Source organism: Tachypleus tridentatus, chromosome 9 (genome assembly GCF_004210375.1).
Source record: "Tachypleus tridentatus isolate NWPU-2018 chromosome 9, ASM421037v1, whole genome shotgun sequence".
Lineage (NCBI taxonomy): Eukaryota > Metazoa > Arthropoda > Merostomata > Xiphosura > Limulidae > Tachypleus > Tachypleus tridentatus.
In genome coordinates, this window is record NC_134833.1 from 105681772 (window position 1) to 105709011 (window position 27240).

General features: G+C 34.0%; 1 protein-coding gene across 2 annotated transcripts; it reads right to left on the reverse strand.

Annotated features, from left to right (window-relative positions):
* Positions 1-686: 686 nt before the first annotated feature.
* mRpL49 (mitochondrial ribosomal protein L49) lies at positions 687-21396 on the reverse strand. Of its 2 annotated transcripts, none has more exons than XM_076456230.1 (4): positions 21222-21396; positions 16090-16297; positions 14164-14291; positions 687-984 (listed from the first exon to the last, which is right to left on the reverse strand). In XM_076456230.1, the coding sequence occupies exons 1-4, from the start codon at positions 21330-21332 to the stop codon at positions 838-840; spliced, it is 594 nt and encodes a 197-aa protein (XP_076312345.1). In that variant the 5' UTR covers positions 21333-21396; the 3' UTR covers positions 687-837. The 2 variants fall into 2 exon arrangements, with proteins under 2 accessions (XP_076312345.1, XP_076312346.1); XM_076456231.1 differs by lacking the exon at positions 21222-21396 and adding an exon at positions 21066-21120 and having other exon boundaries at positions 16090-16311.
* Positions 21397-27240: the final 5844 nt, after the last annotated feature.

Consider the following 27240-nt stretch of genomic DNA (forward strand, 5'->3'; position numbering starts at 1 on the left):
ATTCAAATTATGGAAGAATCTTTCAAAAAACACACACTAAGTTTAAACTGGTGAATGACTGAGATGCAAGCACTACTAATAAGAAAGCATGCAAAGCAAAGTAAACATATCTATATACACTGTAGTGCCAACAGAGAGAGTGAAGATTGTGCTAGTACAGGTAATGCAGTGCAATTGGTGAAGGGTAATCACATTATATGTTAATATTCTAAAATGGCACAAATATAAATGGGTATAACAGACTGGTGCACTATTAGCAAAAACCTTTTTTTTAGCAATGCTTAGAAGGCAAATCGAGGTTGAGATAACTTTGGGCGAAAGAAGGTGGTACTTTTTCTGAATAAATGACAATTATAACTACTATTGCAAAATTAACTCTTACATTTGTCATAAAATATCTTGCATCAATATAGACTAAACTTATCATTTTAATATTATGCCAAATAAACAACAGTGAAATTTTTAACTTCATTTTAACTATTGCAGTTGTAGCCAAATACAATTTAAAATTAAAAATATTGGGGGTCGTCTGTAAATTTACATTAGAATGTTTTAATTTCTATTAAATTAAAAATTATTTTTAACAAGTGGTGTTTATAAAAATTTAAAACAATCTTAAAAATGCCAAGTATAAAAGGTCATGGTGACATTACCTTATTTTAAAAGTATCCAAAAAATGTGAAAGGTTTCTAAACAATATCTCACAATACTTTATTTGCAGACTCAGTTCACTATTTACAAAATGACCAGAGTTTCAATGATCTGTATTTGATTCTACTGAACTAAACACAAGTAACACTTAAATTTATAATGCAACAAAACTGATGAGAGATCTATTTAGAATCCTTTTTCATAAAGCCATTTTTTAACATCCTCAACAAAATCACCCTTAATTCTGACATATCCTACAACCTCATGGACTTGAGAAATAATTTCTGTTTCATACTTCTTTTCAAGGTGCTCCTTGAGATCCTTTTCTAAAGCCTAAATAAAAGAGGATAAGATTAATACATGCAACCTAAAATTAACACTTATACAATATTTGCTGAAAAATGATAACACTAATATGTAGATATAATTTGTATTGTATTTATTTTCTAAACAGTTCCTCACTACAATTAAGTTTCTTTACAACTGCATATTATCTAAGTTTGACTGCAAAACACTAATTCCTCAGCTTTCTTCTTAATTATTATTCTGTCCTTTACATAAACATTGTACCTTGGTATTAAACAGATATAATAATAGACAGGTGTCCACTGTAATACATTTAATATCAGACAATCAACAGTAGTCTTCAAAGTGCATACCAGTAAAGCCCACATATGGACCACTTAAAGAAAACAATAATGTTTGGAATGAGATGTAAACCCACATAAAAAGTGTATACACAGCAGTCTACATGCTTATAATACAGTGGAAAAGACAAAATTGCATATCATTGAAAAGAGTAAGAAATACTAAGAATAAACTTTAAATATAGATTTTATAGATAATAACTTGACAAGAAAAAAATAAAGTTTTAAGATGAAAAAAAAATGTTTAGTGTGACCATATTAAAGAATGAAACACAAATTTTTGTTTTTAATCAAATCTGGAGGAAAAAACCTGATTAAATATAAGCATCCTACACACAGGAATGAACCAGAAAATATATTTACATTCAACAAGCAGAAAAAATGCAGTGGAATGGATTAGTTCAAATAATCCTTATATGTAGGTAGAAACAGCCTTTGCCACTACTAAACTTCCAACTGCAGCTTTTTTAACCTCTTTTAACAACCAACTACAGAACTAACAGATAACGTAAAGTTTATAAACCAATAATGGACTTATATGTACACAAAAAAATTGTATAAGCTCAAAAGGAAACTGGATGGATGTCTGTTTCTGATACATATGTGCATATTATATTACAGTTAAAATAAAGGGCAAGAACCTTCAGCTGAAATATGGAAATTCAATAAAAATGTATTTCTCTAAGTTTCTTATCAAATCCTCAATTTCACCCCTAAAAACTTTAATTTTACTTTTGAATATGTTTTGCATTACAAAGGTGTACATTTTGTTTTCATTTACTACTTTATAGCTAGCCACAATTATAAACTGGCCTTTAAAGGGAAAAAATTAAAAATTTCCTACTAATATTTACCATTAATATTTTCATAAATTATGATATTTCTCAAAACTCAACTAACTTGCTTGGATTTTGGGAAAATATTCTTACTATTTTAAGGTTAAAACTATTCACTTATCACTACTGTTTTAGCACAAACTTATAAAATAGCCTATTTGATCTCTATCTGTTTTGTGAAATTAAATCTCAGATTTTAGCCTAAGCTTACTGCTAACCCAAGAGCTAATTATTCTGACCCTTACCTGTATGGAAAAGTTTTGGTGCACATGAGAAATACAAAAGGTATAATTTATTTCAGCAGTACTTTGATGACTTAGATAACATTCATCAGACTTAAAGTCTGATGTTCTCAGAAAACAGAACACATACTTAATAATTAATTAATTCGTCCAAAATGTAAATCTGTTAATGAATGGCAGAAATGAAATGACTTCAATGAGCTTGATGTAAAAAAGCAGAGGACTGTTATAAATGGAGTTCAGTCAAACTGATATAAATATTGCAAACAGTGTACCTCAGGGTCCAGTCTTATGACTATTATTCTTTTTTGATTTATATTAATGACATAGATGAAGAAATATTCAATAAATTACTTAAATTTGCTGATGATATTAAAATCTTGGGAGTTGCTGGCTGTGAAGGGGATGCTGCTGATTTACAAAAGGATTTAGATCATTAGTGAATTAGGAAAATAAATGGCAGATGGATTTTAATTGCGATAAATGCAAGGTATCACATGTGGATTATCATAATTTGAATAGAAATAATTTTAAGTGTCATAAAAGGATCTTTTTTATTGATCAGTTATAATTTAATGTATAAGTCAGTCACTGGTTAGGCTACAGTTGGAGTATTATGTTCAGTCTTGGGCTCCTTATCTTAGAACAGACACTGAATTGTTGGAAAGGGTTCAGAGGAAGGCTACTAAAATGGTACCAGAAATGGAAGTGTTCTCATAAGAGGACAGATTGAGATCTTTAAAATTGTTTTCTCTTGAAAAAAGAAGAATTATAGAGGATCTGACTGAAGTATTTAAGGTTGTAAAAGGGGTTTATAATGTTGATACATCAACAATTTTCATACTTAACAGCAAGAATTATAGAACTAGGGGATACAAATATAGATTCAGGCAATTTCATTTTTCGAATAGGATGGTTGGCCTATGGAGTGGGTTGCCTTCTAATGTTATGGGGGTAGTAAGTTAGTTGAGTGAATTTAAAAAGAAAGCTTGACAGACATATGAATAAGGGCTGGCTTCATTTTTTTCTCTTTTTATTTAATAGTTTTAGTTTGGCTTAGAGGATGGAACATCCAAGATAGACCAACAGACCCGTAGTTGTCCCTAAACATTATGTTAAGGTTTTAAAACAAAACCTCCGAATACAGTATTTTATATCATACTGTTGTAAGTTATATTTCAAAAATTGAGACATTTATTAGACCCCATTATACATAAAACTTGCAAATTATATGTAAAAAACAGATGATTATTGTTACAGTGAACTCTTTCAAGAACTGTTCAAGAAATAATATTTTTAAAAAGTTTAGTTACTATTCCATATATCATACCTAAAGTTTTGAAACCTCAATTACTTGTTGATATAAATGTAAAAACCCTGAACAAATAAATTACAATTTTGATAATATTTTCATAGCTTTTAAAACTTCATGAATTTGAGGTTTATACCACATTAACCCTGCATTTTAAACTAAGTATAAAACACAAATAGCATGCTTAGTTGCAACATTAGGAGTAAAAAATGCTTATCTCAAGATTACGACCAAATGTAACAAAAGCAGATGCTTCATATTAAGAAACAATTGTTGATTAAGTGGTTAAAGCTACAAATAAATAAATTTGGGTTATTTATGAAACTACTATTGTTGATATAAAAGTTGAAAGTCACTGTTCGGTGAAACGGGTTGTTAAAATCCAGTCTATAACATACAAATAAACATTAAACAAAACTTCACATCTTTAACCCTTGATCTAAACAAAACATTCAAAGCTTTAAAACACACAAAGATTTATATCAAACTGTTGGAAATAAATATAAAGAATAAATGAATACATATCAGTAGTCTTCAACAATTTTGTTATCAATAACAAATCTTTATTAAAAATAAAAAGGAAGCAAACATTATAATAATAAACCTATATCAATCTTTAGTATATAAATGAGCAGGTTAAAGTGCTGTTTAAAAGATATCTTTCTTGGGAAGACTGTTTTCTGCAGAAAAAGACTGGATGACAAAAACATATTTTGAATGTGCTAGAATGTTACATCAGAAATAAATTTCATCATATTTTCTAAATTATTAATTATGTTCTTTACATGATTTATTTAAAATATTAATTTTTACTACCTTTATATGCTTTAAAAGTATTTAACTAGTATATTAAAAGAGTTAAAGTTTTTATGCATTTAAAAGTTCTACAGGAAAGCCACTTAAGCTAAGGAAGTATGAAACCTGGTTTCATTAACATGAGACTCAAAGAATCAGGACAGTCACACAAAACAAAGCCATCCTTAAGTTCCTGAGAGATGTTGGGAGAAGACAAACCCTTGCAAGCAGTGCATCTCTCCCCAAGAAAAAAGGAACCATGTAAGTAGGGAAAGAACCAATGAAGAGCACCTCATGAAAATTGACCACAGAAGGGATCTGAAGTCTGCCAAACAAATCATCAGAACAACAAAAGGTTCAAAGAAAAGAGGTTACACATTGTTAGTAAGTAGAACAAAAATCCTAAAACACTGTGCCTGTGAAAATAATACATTTTTGGGAGTCTACAGAATTTCAATAGTGATGAAATGCTAAAGCATGTTGGTCATCAGAAGCTCAAGACATACTTACCCCTGAACTGAACTGATAAAAACCACTGAGTGTGAACCTCAATATCAAGTGAAGGAGGAAACACCAAATAATCTAGGAATCTCACACAAAAGAGAAGGAAAAGCAATATAATAAACATGAAAAATATGACAAACCTGTGCTATTAATTTGAGGAAGGGAGTTGAATGTGTATTCTCTTCCAATGGTTTAGTTATGTAGTCACATGACAAAAGAGAGAACAGGAAGAAGACTGTCTTAATCAACCAATCCTGAATATTCTTATAAATCTGAAGGGGCATTGGCCAATGTGGAAATGATGGCTCAGACTCCACGTAGGAAGCTAACTCCTGACTGACTGAGGTTTTCACCTCTGTAGCAGAAAATGTCAATCACAAAGCCTGAGTAACAGCAGTTCACAGTGTATCCCCATAACTTTAAGAACCATGGTAGTAATCAAAGTAAATTATGAATTCATAATATGGAATAATCTGTGCAAAAATGATAATTGCAGTCAGTAAAACACCACAAAAGCAAACTTATTCATAAAAAAAATATGAACAAAGTTCAAAATATCAGAAAAACGATTATTGAAAACTGATAGCAGATTAAAAATGCACCCAACTCAAATTGTGCCAATCAAGAAAGTAAGGTTCACAGGTTCATGTAAAGTAGTTGGTTGGTTGGTTGATTGGTTTGGTGTCTTATGGCAGAGAGCAGCTTGTCTATCTACACCAAACATCCAGTAAAATGTTAAAATTGAAGTAAATTTAGTAAAATTCATAAAGGAAATTAAGGTAAAATAAAACAAAGTTAAATCATAAATAGCATTAAAACCAATGTTTGCATCCAGTCTAAAACAGTAATACAAGTTGCAAAGGACTTTCTGTAGCATAACTGTAATTATCACAACTCACCAGGAAGACTAACAGGTAGGTTCAAAAGCCACCGTTAGTCACCTGATGTTGGCCTTCTCAGTCCTGGTTCCAAGTTCTTTAACGTTATGGTCATTTTCAGAAAGAAAAGTAATGAAAGTTTTAAAAGACTTGCAGCAAAATTTTAATTATAACTTGCCAGGATGACTAACGGGTTGTTCAAACAGCAGCATTAATCACCTGAAGTTGACCTTTCCAGTCCTGATTTTGAGTTACTTAATGTTACAGCCAGTTTCTAATTTCAAATCAAACTAGATGAACTGTGATTTTTAAAAGGGAGACATATTAAAAAGGTGTAATATATGAATTAAAAAAACTTAAATGGCATTAAACAGATTAATGGCCTTTAAAAAACTAAAAACATTACCAAGGTGGACAGTCTCACCATCACCAAGAACACTATCTAACGTGATGGATAAACCTTGGGATAAAACGTTTAAAATGGTGCTGTCGTTGAGAGTCATAACAATGCAAGACAGTAAAATGTTGCTTATTATGTCCTAAGTATTACACAGACTACACACTGGTGCATTAGTCCCAGATAAAAGAAAACAATGAGTTAAAAAACTGTGACCAATGCATAGTCTAGTTAGAACAACTTCCTTTTTCTGATCCTTATTGAAGCAAGATGGCCAAAGTCCAACATATGGTTTTATTTGGAAAAGCTTGTTTTAACATTGCTCACTCCAAGTCGACTGCCAACTGACATGAAACTGATCCTTCAATACAGGACCATAGTCCATGCATGGAACAGCAACAGCAGTGATAGTGCCAGAGCAGATAGATTTAGCTGAGGTGTCGGCAAGTTTGTTCCCACAAATATCAACGTGGCCCGGTATCCAGAAAACCTAGATAGAAGTAGATGTTAAAGAGAAATGGGCCAGTAGGTTTTGAATATCAGCGAGAACAGAGTGTGAACCAATGTGAAGCAATTTCAGGACCAGTAGAGAACTAAGCGAGTCAGTATAAATAGTGCAGTTTGATTACTGCTTAGTTTCTATGTGATCCAAGGCAAGAGAAATGGCATACAGTTCAGCAGTGAACACAGAAGCTGTAGAGAGGATTCTGCATGTAACCACTGATCCACATCAAACCATGGCAGAGCCCACACAGTCACCTGATTTCGAACCATCTGTATAAATAGGAATAGAAGAATGATTCGAAAGATGATCAGCAAATAACAGACAATATTTCCCCAGCAGGAGTGTCTGCTTTTTTCAGATGACTTAAAGATAGGTCACATCTGGAGACTGTAAGAAGCCATGGTATGATGGGCTGACCATAGATATAGCAATGTCATCCAAGGACAGACCCAATTCATCAAACTGTGTCTGCATACAAAGGCCAAAAGGAGCAACAGCAGATTGTCTGTTCTGAAAAACTATGGTCCACTTAGGAAGAAAACCACAACCCCAGGTGGGATGCTTTGGGAAGAAATGAAGTTTCAAAGCATATAGTAAAGACAGTTGCAAATGGCAGAGGTGCAAAGAAGGTTCATGAGACTATCTATAAGCTCTGAACTGGGGAAAGCCCCAGTGCAGAGCCAAAATCCTTTGATGATGAATGGAGTCCAGCATCTTTAAGGCTGAGGTCCTGGCAGAACCATAGACCTGTGATCCATAGTTGAGTTTCAGTTGAATAACAGCATTATACATCTTTAGCATAGAACATCGATCTGCTCCCCAAGTGGTGGATGAGAGGACACAGAGGATGTTCAGTGCTCTTGTACATTTGACCCGTAGCTGCTTGATGTGTGGTATAATAGTCACCTTAAAGTCAAAGATAATCCCCAAGAACTTTGTCTCAGGGACCACAGGCAGCACAACTTCACTGATACGAAGTTCAGGATCAGGGTGAATACCCCATTGGCGGCAAAAGTGCATGCAAATGGCTTTAGAGAAAGAGAAGTTAAAGCCGTTTGCTGTGGTCCACTTCAGTAAACGATTGAGGGCAGTCTGTAGCTGCCACTCACTATACCTCATGTTCGATAACTGACATGAGATGTGAAAGTCATCGACAAAGCCCATTTTCAACAGTAAGAGGGAGTTGTTCACTGATGGCATTAATCTTCATACTGAAAAATGTGACACTCAAAACACAGCCCTGAGGGACTCAAAGTTCCTATAGAAAATAATGGGAAGGTGTCGAACCTACACAAATTTGGAATATCCTGTCCTTTAAAATATTTTTAATATAAATGGACAAATGGCCACGTAACACATATATGTGGAGGTCTTGCAAAATGCCATACCTCCATGTTGTATCATAAGCCTTCTCAATGTCAGAGAATATTGAAACAAAATGTTGTCATTTGAGAAAGGCTTCTCTAATTGACCTTTCAAGTCGAATCAGGTGGTCCATCATGGAGAGCTGTCATTGAAACCCACACTGGATGAGCGAGAGAAGGTTGTTTGATTCAAGGAACCAAACAAGACAAGCAATAACCATCCTCTCTAAAGTCTTACAGAGGCAGCTTGTCAAAGCAATTGGGCAACAATTTGAAGGAATCTTTGGATCCTTCCCAAGCTTAGAGAGGTAGGACAATAGCCTGGTGCCAGGCATCAGGAAAAACATTTTCCTGCCAGATTCAGTAAATAACAATCAGAAGAATAGCAAAAGAAGCAGGAGATAGATGGCACAGCATTTCATAGTGTACATCACAAGGTCCAACCGATGTACTGCCAGACCGATGAAGGGCCAGTTTGAGTTCCACCAGTGTAAAGTGATGATTATAGTCATAGAGACAATCAGCTCAGAAGGAAAGAGGTGATCACTCTGCCTGAGTCTTGATGGCTTGGAAGGTGGAGGAAGAAGCAGAAGTGCTAGATACCCAGCAAAAGCTTTCATCTAGAATATCAGCAATGCTCCAGGTATCAGCTACTTCCTGGCCATTGAAGAGCAAGATTGAGAGGGGGACAGAATTATATTGCCTGCTGACCTTTCAAATCTTGTCACATGTAACTTTGGAACTGGTGGTAGAAGATATGCTGGTTGTAAACTTAATCCAAGATTCTTTCTGGCTTTGACATCTTACCCACCAAATATGTGCACGGGCCTGCTGTAAAGCAATGTGGTGCAAGAGTGTGTTTCCCAAGAAAAGTATTCCAGGTCCACCTTTGAGCCTTCCATGCCATGTGGCAGGCAAGATTCCACCATGGACATGGATATCATGGAAAACGTGTCAAGGTTGTAGGAATACATTGAGCAGCTGCTTGTATAATACAGTTAGTTACTGGTGTCACACAGTCACCTATTGATGGCTTACAGATGATGGCAGGATAAAGATCTGCAAGAGCAGTGAAAGAAGGCCAGTTTGCTTGATCCATATTCCACCAGGCATGTGGGTCAGATGCAATGACCACGACAAGTCTCTCTCCAAGTTATAGGAAAATTATCACTGCCTTGTGGATTATTGTCAATTGTCCATGAAAAATGGGAGAATAGTGAAGAGGAGCAAACTGGGAGATCAATAATAGTAAAACACTGCCTAGGTGCATGAAAATAAGCAGAAGAACCAGTATTGAAAAAGAGAAAGGTTGTGATCAGAGAGCATATGCTCTACAGAGTGACCCCTCCTATCAATATCAGCACTTCCCTAAAGGGGATGATGTCCATTAAATTCCCCCAGGATTAAAAAGGGAGATGGCAACTATTCAATGAGAGCATCAAAGTCTGATTGATCATAGGTCTCTCCAGGCAACAAGTAAAGAGGACATACAGTGATGGTATGACCCAAGAAAACGTGGATGGTTATGGCCATCCAAGGGTGTGTAGAGTGGCACAGACAGGGTGAGTGCATGCTAATCGAGCAGTAGTGCCACCTCTCCATACAGTTGTTCATCACACAACCTGTCATTTCTGTACAAAAAAACTGCCAAAAGATGACTGTATTGGCAGGTTTCAGAAATGTTTCCTGTAAGGAAAGACATACAGGATGGTAGGAAGCAATCAGTATTTTGATGTCATCCAGATTAGAACATATATCTTGACAGTTCCATTGTATCAGGGTGGCCATTTTTATTATGTGTAGGCGAAATGGGTGGAGAACCCTTCTATTTACGACCATGTCTTTTCTTCTTTACTGTCTTTATTCAAGGGAGGTCTATCGACCTCCATGGATCCTGCCCTGGGTTGACTGGATAGGTCTTTGCTGTTGGAAGAGGATTCCAGCGACTGAGGACATAAATAATTGATTGTTTTGCATCTTGGGGTGGGAGAAGAAGGTGTACCCGAGGAAATGCCTGTACCTGGAACCAAAGGAAGTGGAACTTGGGATTTGCTGGAATGTATGTAAGGAACAGAGATGGGTGTTGAAGTTGATTCATCAACTTTTTTAACAATGGAAGTCAAATGACTTTTAATTTGGTTTGAGAATGATTCTTGTGGAGGCACAGAGAGATCTGTCTGCACTCCGACTGTAGTAGGGGAATGAAGTACAGCAGCATACATCGGAGATGAAGTGGTGGACAGCAACTTTCAAGCCTCAGGGTAAGTAATGTTATGAATCGTTTTCAAACTCTGCACCTCTTTTTCTTCCAACCATTTAGGTTAAGAACGAAAGTAAGATGGGCGAGAACCATTGCAGTTGATACAATGAGGGTCCATTTCACACTCATAGGCATCATGGTCCTCGCCACCACAACGAGCACACATCAAGGAACAACAACATGATGTCTTCAAGTGATCGAACCGCTGACACTGGAAACATCTAAGAGGGTTTGGAATGTATGGTCCTACCCCACAATTAAGTTAACCTGCCTTGATGGTGGCAGGTGGACATGGCAATGTCAGAATGAGGATACTGGTCAGCATCGTAATTCCATCTTTGCAAGTGGAGATATGCCTCACTGCAGAAACACCTTGGGTGGAGAAACCAGTGAGAATCTCTGACTCAGGGATGTTCTTCAAATCCCTATCAACAGCAACTCCTTGTGATGAATTCACAGTAGCATCAGGTGTAACCTCAATAGGTATATCCCAAATTGCCTTTGAATGCAAGAGGAGTTCACTGTGCTAAGATGTAGATGTTTCCACCAATATGTTACCAAATCAAAGCTTCTTTACTGACTTTGGAGAGCCAGTAAGTCTCTCTAGCCCCTTCTGAATGAAAAATGGAGATATTTTCCCTAAAGATTTGTCTGAAAAAGAATGTAGTATAAGAAAATGAGGTACAACAGGTGTTACAGATGTCAAAGATTGCTGCACAGAATCTTCAAGATGTGGTCATTTACCTATGGACCGTTTTTTCACTATTTAAATTTTTATTAAGAGGATCCATAATTAAAAAAGAATATTTCGGTACTCACTGACCCTACCCACCATGGAGCCCAATGAGGGGACACACTGCAATGCCAAACAAGGACACTGCAGCAACACCATGGTTTTGTGAGCTAGTGCTCAAATACCAGCATCAGATACAAGGTCTACAATACCTGTTGAGAACATCCAACACTGGTACATGGTTGACCCTAGCCAAAGTGGATTAGCCAACTGACCCAAGGGGGCCACCCCAAGGCTACCTGTCTACAGGAATTCAAGGCCAAAATGGTGTATTAAGGTTGGCACAAACACTCAGATCCTCTCTCTCTCCTTCACAGGTTACTATGCACAGCAAATGTGGGTGGATGTTTAGATCCCAGAGGAGGTAAACTGAAAGAACAAAACCTTCCCTGGGAGGTCCCCTCACCACATACAGTAATACACACCGAGGGGATGTAAAGTAGTACAGAGGGAACTAGTTGCTCCAGCAGAATGTGTTGGACTCCTGTTAGTGGAGCACTGTCACATGCTTTATACAGGTTAAAACATCAATGGGAAAATTCCTTTTCAACTATCAGAGATCAGTGGAAGATTGAGAAAAACTATTGTGAGAAAGGAGGTATATATTCTATTGGAACTCCAAGATGGTGGAATCTCCAGAACTGTCTTCTATCCTGAAAAAAAGAGAGACATTTGTGTATAGGTGAAAATCGAGTCAACAAGGGGGAAAAGGAATATCCAGAGCTATGCAGGAGTGTTTGAAATGAAGGTGTAGTCAAAACGGATGAGAAGGAATCACAAGGACATGTTTCACAAATAGAATGAATATTGCTACATTCAAAAGCTATACAGGATTCAAGGGAAACCAACTTCCCTGTAAGTAAGAGAACCTCTCATGTGGGTATTATAGGATATCAAGAGCCTTGGAAACCATGATTTGAAGCCCATCTCAATGATGAACTTAAAAAGATATTCAATGGACCAAATACAAAGTGCAAGATAAAACAGACTTGGAGACCAGTCAACTCACAAGTGATATTTTCCAAAGGGAGAGGAAAGCTGCTTATGCAGAAACACAGTGAGACTGAGTTTGTAGAAGCTAATCATCCATATAATATTTGAAATAGAGACCTAAACAAAACATCCTGGAAGCAAATGCTCACATAACCTAATCCATGACCTTACTATTATTAATATTTAATACAATAAATTACGCCTCCTCTTACTCTTTATTTTTCAAAAGAAATGTTCAGAAATCTTAACTTCATACGATAACCATTTCATACTAGGTATAATTCTAGTCACCCTTCTTTGAACACTTTCCAACAATATCCTTGTTAATGGTGCCTAAGGCCGAAAAAGTACTCCATATGTAGCCTAATCAATGGTCCATACACTGATGTTATATTCTTTTAGAGTAATTTTCAGTATTTCATTTGATACAACTTAAAATCCTATTTGATGCTTGGATGGCTTAAGAGACTGATTAACCAGAACACATAGATCTTTTCCTTCCATGACAAGTTATGTCCATCAAAATTATTCTCATAAGTGAAACTCTGATACCTCAAATGAATTACCCTATCAGTTAATACAAGTCAAAACCTTTGCCACTTATTTGCCCAGCTCACCAATTAATCTATATCATTTTGTGAAGCAGCAGCATCCTCCTAACAACTGGGAATGTCCAACTTTTTAAACTTAGAGAAATTAAGTAATTATTGACAATTCTCTCATCCTTGTTATTGACATAAATTAAAAACAGCAAATGTACTAGCACTAAGCCCTGAGGTACCCCTTTTGTGACATTAATTGAATTTCAATGATGCTTTCTTCTATCTAGGCTGGTTTCTATCCAATGAACTAAGCCATCTTGCAAACTTACAGGAATAAGTTTTTAAATAAACCTACGAGGTCTGTTAAAAAAATACGCGGACTGTTTGAATTGCGCGGCTCCAGTTGGTTCCAGGGGAATCCGCTTGGTGTCGCTAGGTTCGCACAGATCAGCTGATTACGATGCCATTTCCCGATTGCAGGTATCTTCATTTGTGTATTAGCTACGCGATTTTAAGTGAAGTGTGATTTTTTCGTTTGGCGGATTTCAGAATGAATGACCTGAAGGAGCAATGACTCGCTGTGAAATTTTGTGTTAAACTTGGAAACTCTGCGACTAAAACTTTTGCTATGCTTAACATGGCTTACGGTGATGTTGCTATGAAGCGTAAGGCATGTTTCAAGTGGCATGAACGTTTTACGGATGGTCGACAGTCCATTGAAGATGATGAGCATCCTGGACGTCCTTCCACGTCAACTGACGACCCACACGTCGACAAAATCAACATCCTGGTGCGGGCAAATCGACGTCTGACAGTCAGGGAGCTTGCTGAAGAGTTTGGGATATCAGTTGGATCTTGTTACGAGATTTTGACAAGATGCACCGCGGTGCTGGGAAATGTGTGCCTCAGAACTCGTGAGTTTTTGGCCAAACACTCGATCACTGTTCTTCCCCACACCCCCTATTCACCTGACTTTGCTTCTTGAGATATTTTCTTGTTCCCCAAACTCAAAAGACCCTTGAAAGGAAGAAGATTTGAGATGATTCCCCGAGATTAAGGCAAATGCGACGAAGGAGCTGGAGGACATTACTAAAGAAGCCTACCAGGACTGTTTCAACAAGTGGAAACACCGTTGGGATAAGTGTGTGCGTTGGGGAGGAGAGTACTTTGAAGGGGTCCCAGACCTGTAACTTCTAAATAAAGTACATTTTGTTTTATGACGTCAGTCTGCATATTTTTTGAACAGCCCTCGTATATAGCAACTTGAAAAATGCTTTCTGAAATACCAGAAACAAAAAATGCACACTTATACCTTCATCTTCATAAGCAGTAACCTTAAAGAATATCAAAATTATAACCTCCTTCATCTTTAGATTACAAAATATGTCAAAACATTTGTGGAAAATGTAACTTTAATATCAATAATTGTAAAACAAATACATACCCACAAATTCCCTTCTGCAAGTTTCACAGTTGTTAGAAATCGTGGTCCTCTTATTTCCTTCTTCAAATATACTGGCAACATATGATTTTTTGTTCTTGATATGAAGTATGGTAAATCAGGAGCCGATTCTTAAAACAAACAGTGGATTGTAATAATAAACAAGAAAAAAAACACAAAGACTAATTTAAAAATGTTTTGATCTATATCTTAACTACAATGGTATAAATATATAGTATCATCTAAACCATCAACACCCAATTTCAGTGCCTCTAAAACCTTTATTTTCATAAAATTATGGCAGTTGAATGCATAAAATGATAAATTAAGCAGCTTTACAGTGAGCTAAGGTGTTCTGTTTGTTACATTCACTAAGTTAACATAGAACCTACATGGATAATACTTTGTCTGTATTTCAGGTTGGGAAAATAAAATACACAATAAATTCAACTTCACTTAATGCTAAGTTCAGTTTGTTCATTCATATATAAGCTTTTAAGAAAAGTAAAAATCTGAAATGAACATACCTTTTCAGTTGGTTTTAGTCAGTCTTTTATAAAAACTGACAAGTGTTATTAGTTTCAAAGTAAGTATTCATCAGAATACATCACAATGTCACAGACAATAATTTATTTGTTTTTTACCCAATCACACAGTCACAAACATTAACACACATGTTTACATATTAAATACACCCAAAACTAACAGTTTTGGTACAATTAGAAGGCAAGACATAATTGGTATTGGGTGTGTCAGAACCATCATTAAGTTTGCAACTAGTAAATAGTAAAAATATCTATACATATTAAACATATCCAAAACTAACAGGATAGAAGGCAAGACAATTATTATAGGGTGTATTGGAATTATCATTAAATTTGCAATTACCAAGTAATTTAAGTATTCACCCTCTATTTTCTAACTTTCACCTTCAGAAACTGACGTACAGGGTTACTTCACCCCCAGTTCTGAAACTATATGGAGAATCCTGCATAGCATTTAATCATTTTATATTAGCAACACAAACTGTATACACATTTTCTTATCAATGTTTATTACATCACTGGAAGACATGAAAAAATATCAGTAGGCCACTTTTTCCTATCTTTTATGAACCTCAATCAAAACAGTATTTTTATCAGCAACATGTTCTCTTCTTACAATGAATTATTGCTTCATTTTTTGATTGTATAACCTCTATAAAAGACTTTCAAGGCTACTAACATAACTTCTCATAATCTTAAAACTTAATAATACTAATTCATCTAATCATAATATGCTAACTACAACCAAAACTTATCATTTTACTAACTTACTGGAAAAAAGACCCAGCATAAAAGAAAATGAGCTTACATGATGTTTTTAACTTCTGAAAAATATAATTAACTAATGTATTTGACTCTTATCTTCTAAAATTCATAACTCAATCCCATACTAAGGTAAAAGAGTTTCCCTTATTTAAACAATTCTTAATAAAACATCTTCTTGCTCCTCAAAATCTTATCTGATTAGAAATATCATGCTTTTAATTTAGTTTTTGTAATAATAGTTTCACCAACTCATTTTAACTGTTTAACCTGACAGTAAATGTAATTATTGTTCACATATACATTGTATATGTAGTTACTTAAATGGCTGTAGTGATCTCCAACTGCCTCTTTAAACAACAACAGCTTTAAGTTGTTTATTTAATTCTATAAATGTTAACAAAGTCTATAAAAGGTATTTATAGGGCTAGTGATTTTATACAAAAATTAATTGTGGTATGACTTTCAATAGAAAAAGCTGTATCTTAAATGGTTGCATGTTGAACTTAAAAAACAAATGTACCATGCACACAAGAATTATTAGTATACATCTAAACATAATGTCTTTAAATTACAGATAAAATTCATATGAAAAATTTAATCATCATTAAATAGGGTTTACCTGCTGGAGGTATCCAGCCTGAAGGACTTGGAATTTCCTTTTGCTGAGGAAATTTAGGAATTACAGGGAGAGGAAAAAGCCTCTCCACATAATTCCATCTATCCTTCACTTCTTCCACTTCTGTGTAAAGTGTGCTTTTTTTTTCTGCCCACACTTCACTGTGCTCTAATGCTAATTTTTCAACATTCTGTTCATCATCTTCTGTTTTCTGATTATATAAAACTTAAAAATATTAAGTGAAACAACAAAAAATAACATTCAGAAAACAAAACCTTGATTTTAAAGTTTACACTATTATTTTCCTGAAGTAGTTGGAAATTTGTTAGGAATAAGCACCATTACAACATTATCTTCACACAAGTAAGATCTGATTATGTAGATTGTTAAATTCTGCCTAAATGAAAAAAATAACATGTATGATACAACTTTCATTGCTCTTTATTTAGTATATACAATTATTTCTGGAAGAATTAATGTGTCAACTACTCATAATTTTTCAGAAAATATTATAGTTTTCTTTTACAATGATTTAGACAGTGTCTCAAATGTGTATTTCTTCCACTTTACATGGCTTCAGGATGATATTTCAAGCTCCATTCTTGGTCCTTTATCAAATCTGATGAAGAACTTTGCATGGAGCTTGATACATTGTCCTGAAACAACAACAAAATAAACAGGTGAAGTCCACAGAAAACTCAATCCTACTGAAGTACCTACTATATTGAATTTTCTGTGTCAGTCTCATAAATAAATATATATCTTAAACATTAGAGCTGGGTAATTAGTAACATTTTATAACTTATTAATCACTAGTCTCATTAATTAACTATAGCCAAACTACTACTACTATCAAGAAACATGAATAGCTGGTATAATAAAAAAAATGTAATAACTGAAAACACTAATTTCAATCAGTTGATTATTTTAAAGAGTTGTGACACTGTCTGATTGAGCCAAACAACTTTAAGTTAATCAGAAATAATAATGATAAATCATACAAGTAATATTGTAATTAGATGGATAATAATAAGAATTGAAAGTATAATAATTTGAAACATTAATTCCAGTCAGTTAATTACATCTGTGACTACATCTGGGTAATTAGTGGTGTTTATTAACTGATCAATTAGTAAGCCTATTAAACTGTTAGTATAATGTTACTGACAACAGTGTCCATTCTTCATGAAGTGGTGATAACCACTATGACAAAACAAAAGGGAGGGGCATGACAAATTCAGAAATCTGTAAATCATTGCATTATTCTAACAACATATTAATCTACTTATTTTCAGTTATGTTACTTTTAAGATAATTTTCAAATTACCCTTTATTTTAAATAATAAACATCTTCTGAAGATAGTCATTTGTGCATTTTGTGAAAAGGCATTTTTTGGACAAAACAAATTTTCTTTACAAAACTTTTGGCACATGTATTCTTTAAAAATAACTTGACCATTTCCTACTTGAATAATGAATGTTGACAATAGATGATCATATAATCAAAATGAGTTGTTATTTTAGATATGCAGTAATCTTGCACTGATCTTTTATACATAAAATTAGTTAGTAAGTAAATAAAACATTTTTTATCACCAATTAAATGGTAATAATGTTTCCAAAACATATATTGATTACAATTAGAAATATTTAAGTAACCAGATGTTCAACTTATTTACATATATTGTTTGAATAGGACAAACATAAAAATAATATTAAATAAATATTCGAATCATTGGAATATTTTGCAATAACATAACTCACTTAAATATGCTTATTTGATTTGAGGATGAGGAATTGATCTGGTGAACATATAAAAAATCCCTCGTGCTTACAAGCATTGCAACTAAAACCATATGTACTAAAAACATTGAAGTTTGAAAGAAAAAACCAAACATAAAGAATATACTATTACTGATCCTGACAAAAGTTTTTAACTGTAAGACTTCTGTGTTTCATACTGTATGTTCCTTTGTATACTGTCTAGGTAAACTACTTGTATATAACTGTAACAAAAGCTCCTCCAAACACTGTACATTTGTTATTGTATTATATCTGTCTTAGTTTTCTTTGTTACCTATCAATTATATTTCTAAACTATACAAGTTTACCTCTGATTTTTCTAATATTTTCTCATTAAAGAAAATTATTATAGCTTTCAAAACAGATTTAACACACACTTTCACAATTTACAAATGAAATAAATATTTACAAACACTATGAAAAAAACTCTTAAACTCGTATATTTATTACTATGACATGATAGTTTAATTCTTGCTCTATTCACTCATATTTAAACATGTCTTTATAGCTGTTACTAAAACTTTTTTTTTAATACATGATCAAACAGCTTGATATAGCACCATAACAAAGTATCAACCAAGACCTGTACAAAAGCTAAGGGAAACTTGAAAATCAAGAAATAGTTAATATATTCACAAAAGGTGATAGGTTCTTAGCAAAATTAAATTATTCTTTGGGATGGGCAAAAACATTATGTTCAACTAAACCCTTACATCATTTATAAATTCACATTAATTTCATTGTACACATTACCTGTCACTTTATGTTATTAATAACTTTAGCAATAAAAATCCTACAAAAGTCATTATGATTCGCTCAGTTGGGCTAAAATTCAACAATTTCAAAATTTATGTCTATTTCTAACAAGTTGACTGATATGAAAATAAGATGGTTACAAATAAACATTTAAAGATTTTTATTTAAAAATAAAGTTATAATTATTTATAAACATATTTAGAAAAAAATTAAAATCTATGCCTAAATTGATATTTTCAATTTTGTTCACAGAATAACAATGTTCAGAGACAACAAAGGATATGTAGGTCATTCTAGATTGTCCCACCCTCTAAACTGAAAAACCATTAAAACATGAAGATTAAATTAAAGATATTATTATTAATATAGTTATCAAGCTTTTTCTTAAACTCATTTAAGTTTATTGCTTCCACAAAATCCAAAGGCTAACCATCCTGTTAGAAAAATTGTCACAGCTGAAGATGACTCTTATGCTGCCAAAATTTATATTTATATCCACTAATCCTACCATTCTCATAATTAAGTATGAAAAAAGATACTGGATCAACACTCTTAATTCCCTTAAAAATATTAAACACCTCAATCATATCTACTCAAATTCTTATTTCAAGTGAAAACAATTTCAGAGATCTATACCTCTCCTTATATGACAACCCCTTCATCCCAGGCAACATTCTAGTAGCCCTTCTCTAAATTCTTTCCATTAATTCAACTTCCTCCTTGAGGTAAGGAGCTTGAAACTGAACAAAATACTTCAGATGTGACCTAACCACTGACCAATAGAATTATAACCTCTTTTGACTTGTATTCAAAATCTCAAATTCTTATCTACTTTGACTGAACTCTGTTTACTACAATCCTTTGTCTCACCCATATAGCCAACTTTTAATCTACTCAGTTAACATAACCCTCAAAACAATAAAGATAATTTTCTTTACTAGACTTTTACATGTAACTTTGTCAAAAGCCTCCCAAAATCCAAGTATACCAAATCCATACCTTTACATTTGCAGTGACATTTTTTATACAATAATTTCTGCTAGCTGTTCAACAAAACTAAATGTTATGTGGCTTTGCAAAGCATCGGTAATTGATCTCTCCAAAGCTTTTATCATTACAGTGTAAGACTAATTGGCCTATGAATACCTGAAAATTGCTTATCTCCAAATAGTCACCACAGGGTAACATTTCTGCTAATCCTATATTTTTTTCATAATTTCAACACCTGAGGTCAGAAACTAAGACGTAAAAACACGATGATACACCTTCAGTTACAATCAGTATTTACCTCTTGCCCAAAATGGAATGACACATTTTACTGTTGAATAAGGAGTTCTATCAAATACACAACAACAGGCAACCCAAAATCTAGTCCATCATCAATATTTATATTATCTTTCCAATTCCAATAGAAACAACCACAAGTTATTTACAACTCTTTAGTATCAGAAATTTATAATGTAATGATTTTGGCACATTTCTTGAGGCTCTGATACATTATGATACTTTAAAAATTCACTGGATATTTGGACCAAAATTAATTTTCTAACTTTAAATAACTTAAAACTAAGCTATGCTGACACTTGCATTTCAGAAGTATGAGACAAAAGTTGTTTTGAAAAAGGCTTGGAAAAATTTAGATAAAACAAGGCTCTTTTATGACATCCTAAAAACCATAAATATTATCATCATACTTAGGTAAACAAATCATGTCAAGCAATCTGCCCTACCATGGCTTGGACCTTAGATCCTCTGTTCACAGAAATGATTTTCTATTCTAAGAACTTGTTACTGAAAGTTAAAAATGGCCAATATTAAAAATTGAGCCATCATTGCTCCAATTTATGGAACAGCAACCTCAGAGCATTAGTTTAGTATCTCTCAGCCTTCCGAATTCTGAAATTAATTGTAACTACTAAGATATACTAAAGCACATGTAATTTAAACATTTGCTTCACACCTTAATTTAATATAATAACTATCAGACAATACCATGTTATCTTTATTTATATCCAGAATGTGTAAGATCTCAAAGACACCAGCCAGAATTACATTATCTGATAAGTTGCAATTTTTAGAAAACTGTATTCCAATTTTTTCTTTTATTTAAATGCATACAAATAAGATATTAGTAGCTGAGAAAAAAATACTGAGACAAACTACTGGAAATAATACTACTTAAATCCCATTCTGATATATTTTGACTAAGAAGTTACTCCCACAATTTACTCCAGTAATTTTAGAATGAACCATGGAAAATATATTTCACATAAATTTAAAGTAATACATGAAAATTAACTTTTTTAGACACCTTAAACTGTAAACAAACCAAATCTTGAATATTTCCCAAAAATCTGAAAGATCAGCTAACGAGTTCTAAAAGATTTCTGCGTGGCCCATTTTAAACGAATAATTCTTACTATGGTAAGTTTTCCAATATGCCCATAATTTATATAGCATAATCTAAGAGCGAAGGATATACCGTAACCGAATTTGTGCATTATAACTTAAGTTTCGTTTTTCAGTACTTTTCTAATTATCAGTGAAATAAACACATAATAACAGTATATACTTGCCTTTAAAATGTAATTAGAATTTTTTCTCTGTGCAACAATTCTTCTAGCGTGATGTAATGTTTTGTACCATAATATCCTTGAAACACTCGAGCTTAACGAGGAGGCAGCCATTTTGATTTACATACATATTTATCGAGTCCAGTTCTTAGACATTCTACCTCCTCTACACATACAAAAGAGTAATTTAGATAGACACATAAAAAAACAGTAAATACATAAAAAACACATGTTTACAACTGTAATTCGTAATCATATTCAACAAGATTTACATCATATATGTGCAAAACACCTTATAGATGTTATAATTATATATTTATTATGTTTTTATAAATAATAAAGCCTCAGATAAGAGCTCATAAGGCCCGGCATGGCCAAGCGTGATAAGGCGTGCGACTCGTAATCTGAGGGTTGCGGGTTCACATCCCCGTCGCGCCAAACATGCTCGCCCTTTCAGCCGTGGATGCGTTATAATGTGCGCTCAATTCCACTATGCGTTGGTAAAAGAGTAGTCTAAGAGTTGCGGTGGGTGGTGATGACTAGCTGCCTTCCCTCTAGTCTTACCCTGCTAAATTAGGGATGACTAGCACAGATAGCCTTCGGTAGCTTTGTGCGAAATTCAAAAACAAACAAACAAGAGCTTATAAGAATAAATAGTTTTATAACAGATGAACAGGTAGATAAATTTGTTTTGTTTCCTCAAATTTCACGAAAAGCTGCACATACAATCACTCTCGTTAACGTAATTTATATTTATTTATCTGCTTTTTGATAAACGTGAATGTTTAAAAATCTTTTAAAACTAACAAACAAAATTACAACAGCTAAGTTTATCTAAAATCATCGTGAGACAAATTTTGGAGAAAAACTGACAACAGTTCAAATCGTCATACGCACGTACAATGTCAGAATGCTGAGCTCTAAGAAACGGTAGGCCAATCAGGCTATAGTCCGACCACTTTTTCATGGCATTTACAGTTGCAACTTGACTTCTAAAACTTACTTCATTTAATTCAATACATTACTCGTGTGTATGCAATATTTGTAATTAAAATGGCTCAAAATTCAATCTTATAGCATAAAATTTTTAAAACGTTGTGGGACATGCCCATATATCCCCCTTTCTTCCTAATGGCCTGAGCACACCAACAATACTACTTACAGCAATGTAATAATACTACGTTATTAAATATTATTGTAATAAACTCAACAATCGTTTACACGATGTCGTGATTCTTACTTGGTTGAGTACTTGATATTTACATGAAGAAGTGAGCTTCAAGTGAAACTATTTCTGATCTTTTTGGCCTATATAGTAAAAAAACGATATATTTATCTGGTATTCATTTATAAACTATTGAAAAATTAGCATTCATACATGCTAAAAAATGTTCACTACGTAGTTAGCCCTATAGCATGATGGTTTCCACTATTTCCGATTAACAGTTGAAATCTATTGAATTCGTAGCTCTTTGTCTTTTGGAAAACAATAAAAAGCAAGACCAATATTTTGTCCTTGTCTGTTCCTTCATCCAATAACACAACAAGCATTTACCACGCTTTGGCTTCATGGTAAGACATGTTTACACTGCTAAACCTGGAGTAAACACGTGGTTGCTTAAAGTCCGCAATGGCCAAACCTCCAGGATTTCCCGTGTTAATTTCGAACCATATGTTAGTCAAAAAATTTTGCTGGTGTGACGGCATTATAGAATTCCCATAGAAGTATAATTTTAAGCTGGATGTGCATATTTTTGTCTTTTTTTAGAATACTACAATACTTGTTTCTGACGATATTCCTCTATTTGTGATGACGAGGAACCCACCTGAAGTAAACATGTATCTCAGGACGCCTGGTATTAGTATGAACACTTACATAAATAAAGCAGAGAACAACATTTCGACCCTCTTAGGTCATCTTCAGATTAGGAAGGAGAAAGTTTGCAAGTGTAAGCGGGTACGGGATTGTAGGGGCGTTTCAGGTGGCTGTTAGGTTATTAATTAGTATAGGTATAAAGATATTCCTTTATATTGGTTTAATTTTGGTTTTAGTTGCTGTAATAAGTAGGATATTTTTTACTTTGCGTTTGTTTACATTTGTTTTCCTACTTAATATCTGGGTGTTTTCTATGGTTATGTTGTTTTTATTCGATTTGCAATGTTCAAAAACATGTGAAGTTGTTTTTTTTTTTTTGTTCTTTGAATCTATTTTCCATTTTTCTTCTTGATTCAACAATATAAGAGTCGTGGCAATTGTTGCACCGTATTTTATAAATAATGTTGGTGTTGTGTTTGTCAGTGTAGCTTTTATATTATATGGACTTTAATTTTGTACCTGGTTTTTGAATAAATTTGGTGTTTTCTGGAATGTTATGTATTTTTTTATAAGCTTTTACCAAATTTTGGTTATTTTTTCGCTGATGTCGGGAATATATGATATGCAGCAGTGTAAAGTTTTGTAGTTTGTTGTATTTTGGGATTTTTTACTATTTGTTTATTAATGATTGTTTTGTTGAGCAAGGTGTGTGCGAATTATTTTTCAACAATTTTTGGTAGAAATTTGTTGATGGTGATGAAGTGTTGTTTTATTTTTTCTTTCATCGTTAATTTTATTGGGTGAGCATAGTTTTGTAGCTGTGTTCATTTGGTTTCCTAAAATGTTGAGTTTTTGTTTTATTTCAAGTGCTGAGTCATAGGGAATATACAGTTCAGTATGGATGATTATTCTGCTTTGAATTGTGTATCGGTTCTTGTGATCTTGAGGTTAAAAAATGCTATTTGCTAGTTTTTTCCTGTTCACAGGTGAACTTAATGTCGGGGTGCATAGAGTTAACGTGGTTGTAAAAACTAAGTCTGCGTTCCATAGATGTGAATCCAGTAATTGTGTCAACATACATGTACCGGTATAGAGGTGGATGTAAGGCTAAACTGATCGCTTGAGATTCAATCTGTGCTATAAAAATGTTGGCTAGAGCTGGTGACACGGGATTCCCCATAGTTAGGCCATTTATTTGTATGTAGTTTTGGTCATTGGACATGAAGATAGTTTTGGTGGTAGTGAATTGTATAAGGATTGCTAACTGGTTATGGGAATATGTATCAATGGGTTGGAGTATTGAATATAAAGTTCTAAAGTTCAATTGGTTGGGACTTCTTTGAAGTTTTTGATTACATCAAAATTAACAATTAAGGCTTTATGACTTAGTTGATTAAGAATATATTTAAGTTAAAAGGGTCTTTTTAAAAGGAGACGGCTGATATTTTTAAACACTGCAAATTAAATAAACACAACATAACCATGGAAAATACCCAGATACTGAGAAGGGAAACAAATATAAACAAACGCAAAATCAAGGAAAACCTACTTACACAATAACTTAAACCCAAATTAAACCAATATAAATGAACACCCTTATACTTATACTAATTAATAACTTAATATCTAACTGCAACGTCCCATACAATCACAACCTGTTTGCACTCTAGTCCGTAAAACATGTGCTCGGCAAAGCCAATTGCAAAGTCTCTCTTTGTTAACCTGAACATGACCTAAGAAGGTCGAAACAATGTTTTTTGCTTTATTTAATTAATACCCACATCTGCCTTCCTGAGATCCATTTGATTATAAACTGATTGTAGATCGGTGGTTGCAATTGAGGAAGGTGTGGAACCTTTCCAAATAGCCTCATCATTAAAGTATAACATTAGTTAAACAGGATTTATTTTTGTAATTGTGCGAGAACTGTCTCCATTAGTCATTCCTAAATCGAAAGTTATAGACTAGAGAGAAAGCAGCTAATCGACACCATCCATCGTTACATTTCTAACTACTCTTTTACAACGAAAAGAGGGATTAATCGTCAATTATAACGTCCACACGGTTAAAATGGTAATCGTATTTGGTAAAGGGGTTCAAAGCAATGATTACGTTTAACTGTGTGTTCAAATAAGTGAGATGGTCCTGAAAATGGTTTGTTAGTCCGCTTAACACATACACTGCTGGCCAAAATCTTAAGGCCAATGAGCATAAAGAAAAAATGTGCATTTTGCATTGTTAGACTCAACCACTTATTTGAGTAGAGCTTCGAAAGATGAAAATAAGAAAATGGAAAAAAACCTTTTTAGCACTTAATAAGTAAAATGTGAACACTGTAAAATTAGCCTAAATCTAGCTGGTCAAAAATTTAAGACCATACTGAAACGAAACGCTAATCAGTAAACACGTAACGAAATTTAGTCATTTGTGTTCAAGCATTAGCGTTGTCAACATTTTCCACTGACATCTTCTGTGTTATATTGGGTAAAAACATGGCAAAGGCTAAAAAGTTGACAGAGTTTGAACATGGCAGAATCGTCAAGCTGCAAAAGCAAGGTCTCTCTCAACGTTCTATCGCTGGTGAGATTGGGCGTAGTAAAACTGCTGTTACAAATGTCTTAAAAGACCCAGAGGGATACGGAACGAGAATTTCAAGTGGTTAGCCCAAGAAAATTTCGCCGGCGTTGAGCAGGAGGATTCGACGAGTTGTCTGGCAAGACACCAGCCGATCGTCGAACCAGATTAAGGCTCTTACACAGAATGCAGCTCAAAAACAATAAGACGGCATCTACGAGAGAAAGGCTTTAAAAACCGTAAACGTCTTCAAAGGCCACACCTCCTTCCACACCACGAAACAGCTCGGTTAAACTTTGCTGAGAAGCACCAAACATGGGGCATAGAAGTGGAAGAAGGGTTTGTTCTCTGATGAGAAAAAATTTAACCTGAATGGTCCAGATGACTTCCAACGTTACTGGCACGATAAGAATATCCCACCAGAGACATTTTCGACACAACACAGTGAAGGAGGTTCCATCATGATCTGGGGTGCTTTCTCCTTCTATGGAACAATGGAGCTTCAGGTTATACAGGGGCGTCAAACAGCAGCTGGCTACATTGGCATGTTGGAGAGAGTATCCTTATTGACTGAAAGCCCTCGCTTGTGTGTAACTGACTGGATTTTTCAGCAGGACAACGCTGCAATCCACAATGGCGAATAACGTGATTCTTTTGGACCGTCTAGCGTGTTCGCCCGAACTGAGCCCTATTTAAAATTTTTGATGGTGGATGGCAAGAGAAGTTTATAGAAATGGACGTCAATTCCAAATAGTGCATGATCTTCGTGAAGCCATCTTCACCACTTGGAATAACATTCTAACCAGCCTTCTGCAAACGCTTATATCGACCATGCCAAAGCGAATGTTTGTAGTTATTTGCAATAACAGCAGTGCAACTCACTACTGAGACCTCTTGTTGAGCATTTCCTTCCCTGTTTAGGACTTCTTTTTGGTATGGTCTTAAACTTTAGACCAGCTTGTATTTAGGCTAATTTCATAGTGTTCACATTTTCCTTATTAAATGCTAAAAGCGTTTCCCCTTTTCTTATTTTCATGTTTCGAAGCTCTACTCGAATAAGTGGTTGAGTCTAACAACGCAAAATGCATATTTTTTCTTTATGTTCATTGGCCTTAAGATTTTGGCCAGCAGTGTATATCACTAAGAAATAAATATGAATTATTTTTACCAACGAAAAATTAGGCCAGAAACTTTCGAGAAGATATTTTTACAATTACAATCATTGTATTAAATTATATATAGTGATTGTAATTGTTCTTTCACTGAAATAACTTTTAAGTCTGTCTTGTCACCCATTATATAACTTACCTATATCTATTAATAATTTCGTGAGTAGTGTTTAAATATATCTAGCGCTTCTATTTCATGACAATGTTATTTATTCTTTATTCCATATACCTAGAAATTTCAAGTAACACGTGGTCGAAGAAGCTGTAAGTTAATTTCATTCTCAGCTTCCTTTGTTGTCGTTAGCTTGGATATTAACCTAAGCAGGAAGGTATTGTATAATACTACACGTTGTCTAAAGATGTCAACAGCTGTGTCTTTCAACAATTGTTCAGGTGATATCTACAGGTTGCATTTTATTTTACACTATATTTCATTTACATTTGAATAACACTAAGCAGTAAC

Excerpts from the sequence above, each read along its gene's own strand:
- mRpL49 (XM_076456230.1), bottom strand. The coding sequence starts at position 21,332 with ATGGCTGCCTCCTCGTTAAGCTCGAGTGTTTCAAGGATATTATGGTAC. Across the intron at positions 16,298-21,221 it reads ATTCTAATTACATTTTAAAG|AAAACAGAAGATGATGAACA; the intron begins GCAAGTATATAC and ends TTATATAATCAG. Across the intron at positions 14,292-16,089 it reads AGGCTGGATACCTCCAGCAG|AATCGGCTCCTGATTTACCA; the intron begins GTAAACCCTATT and ends GTTTGTTTTAAG.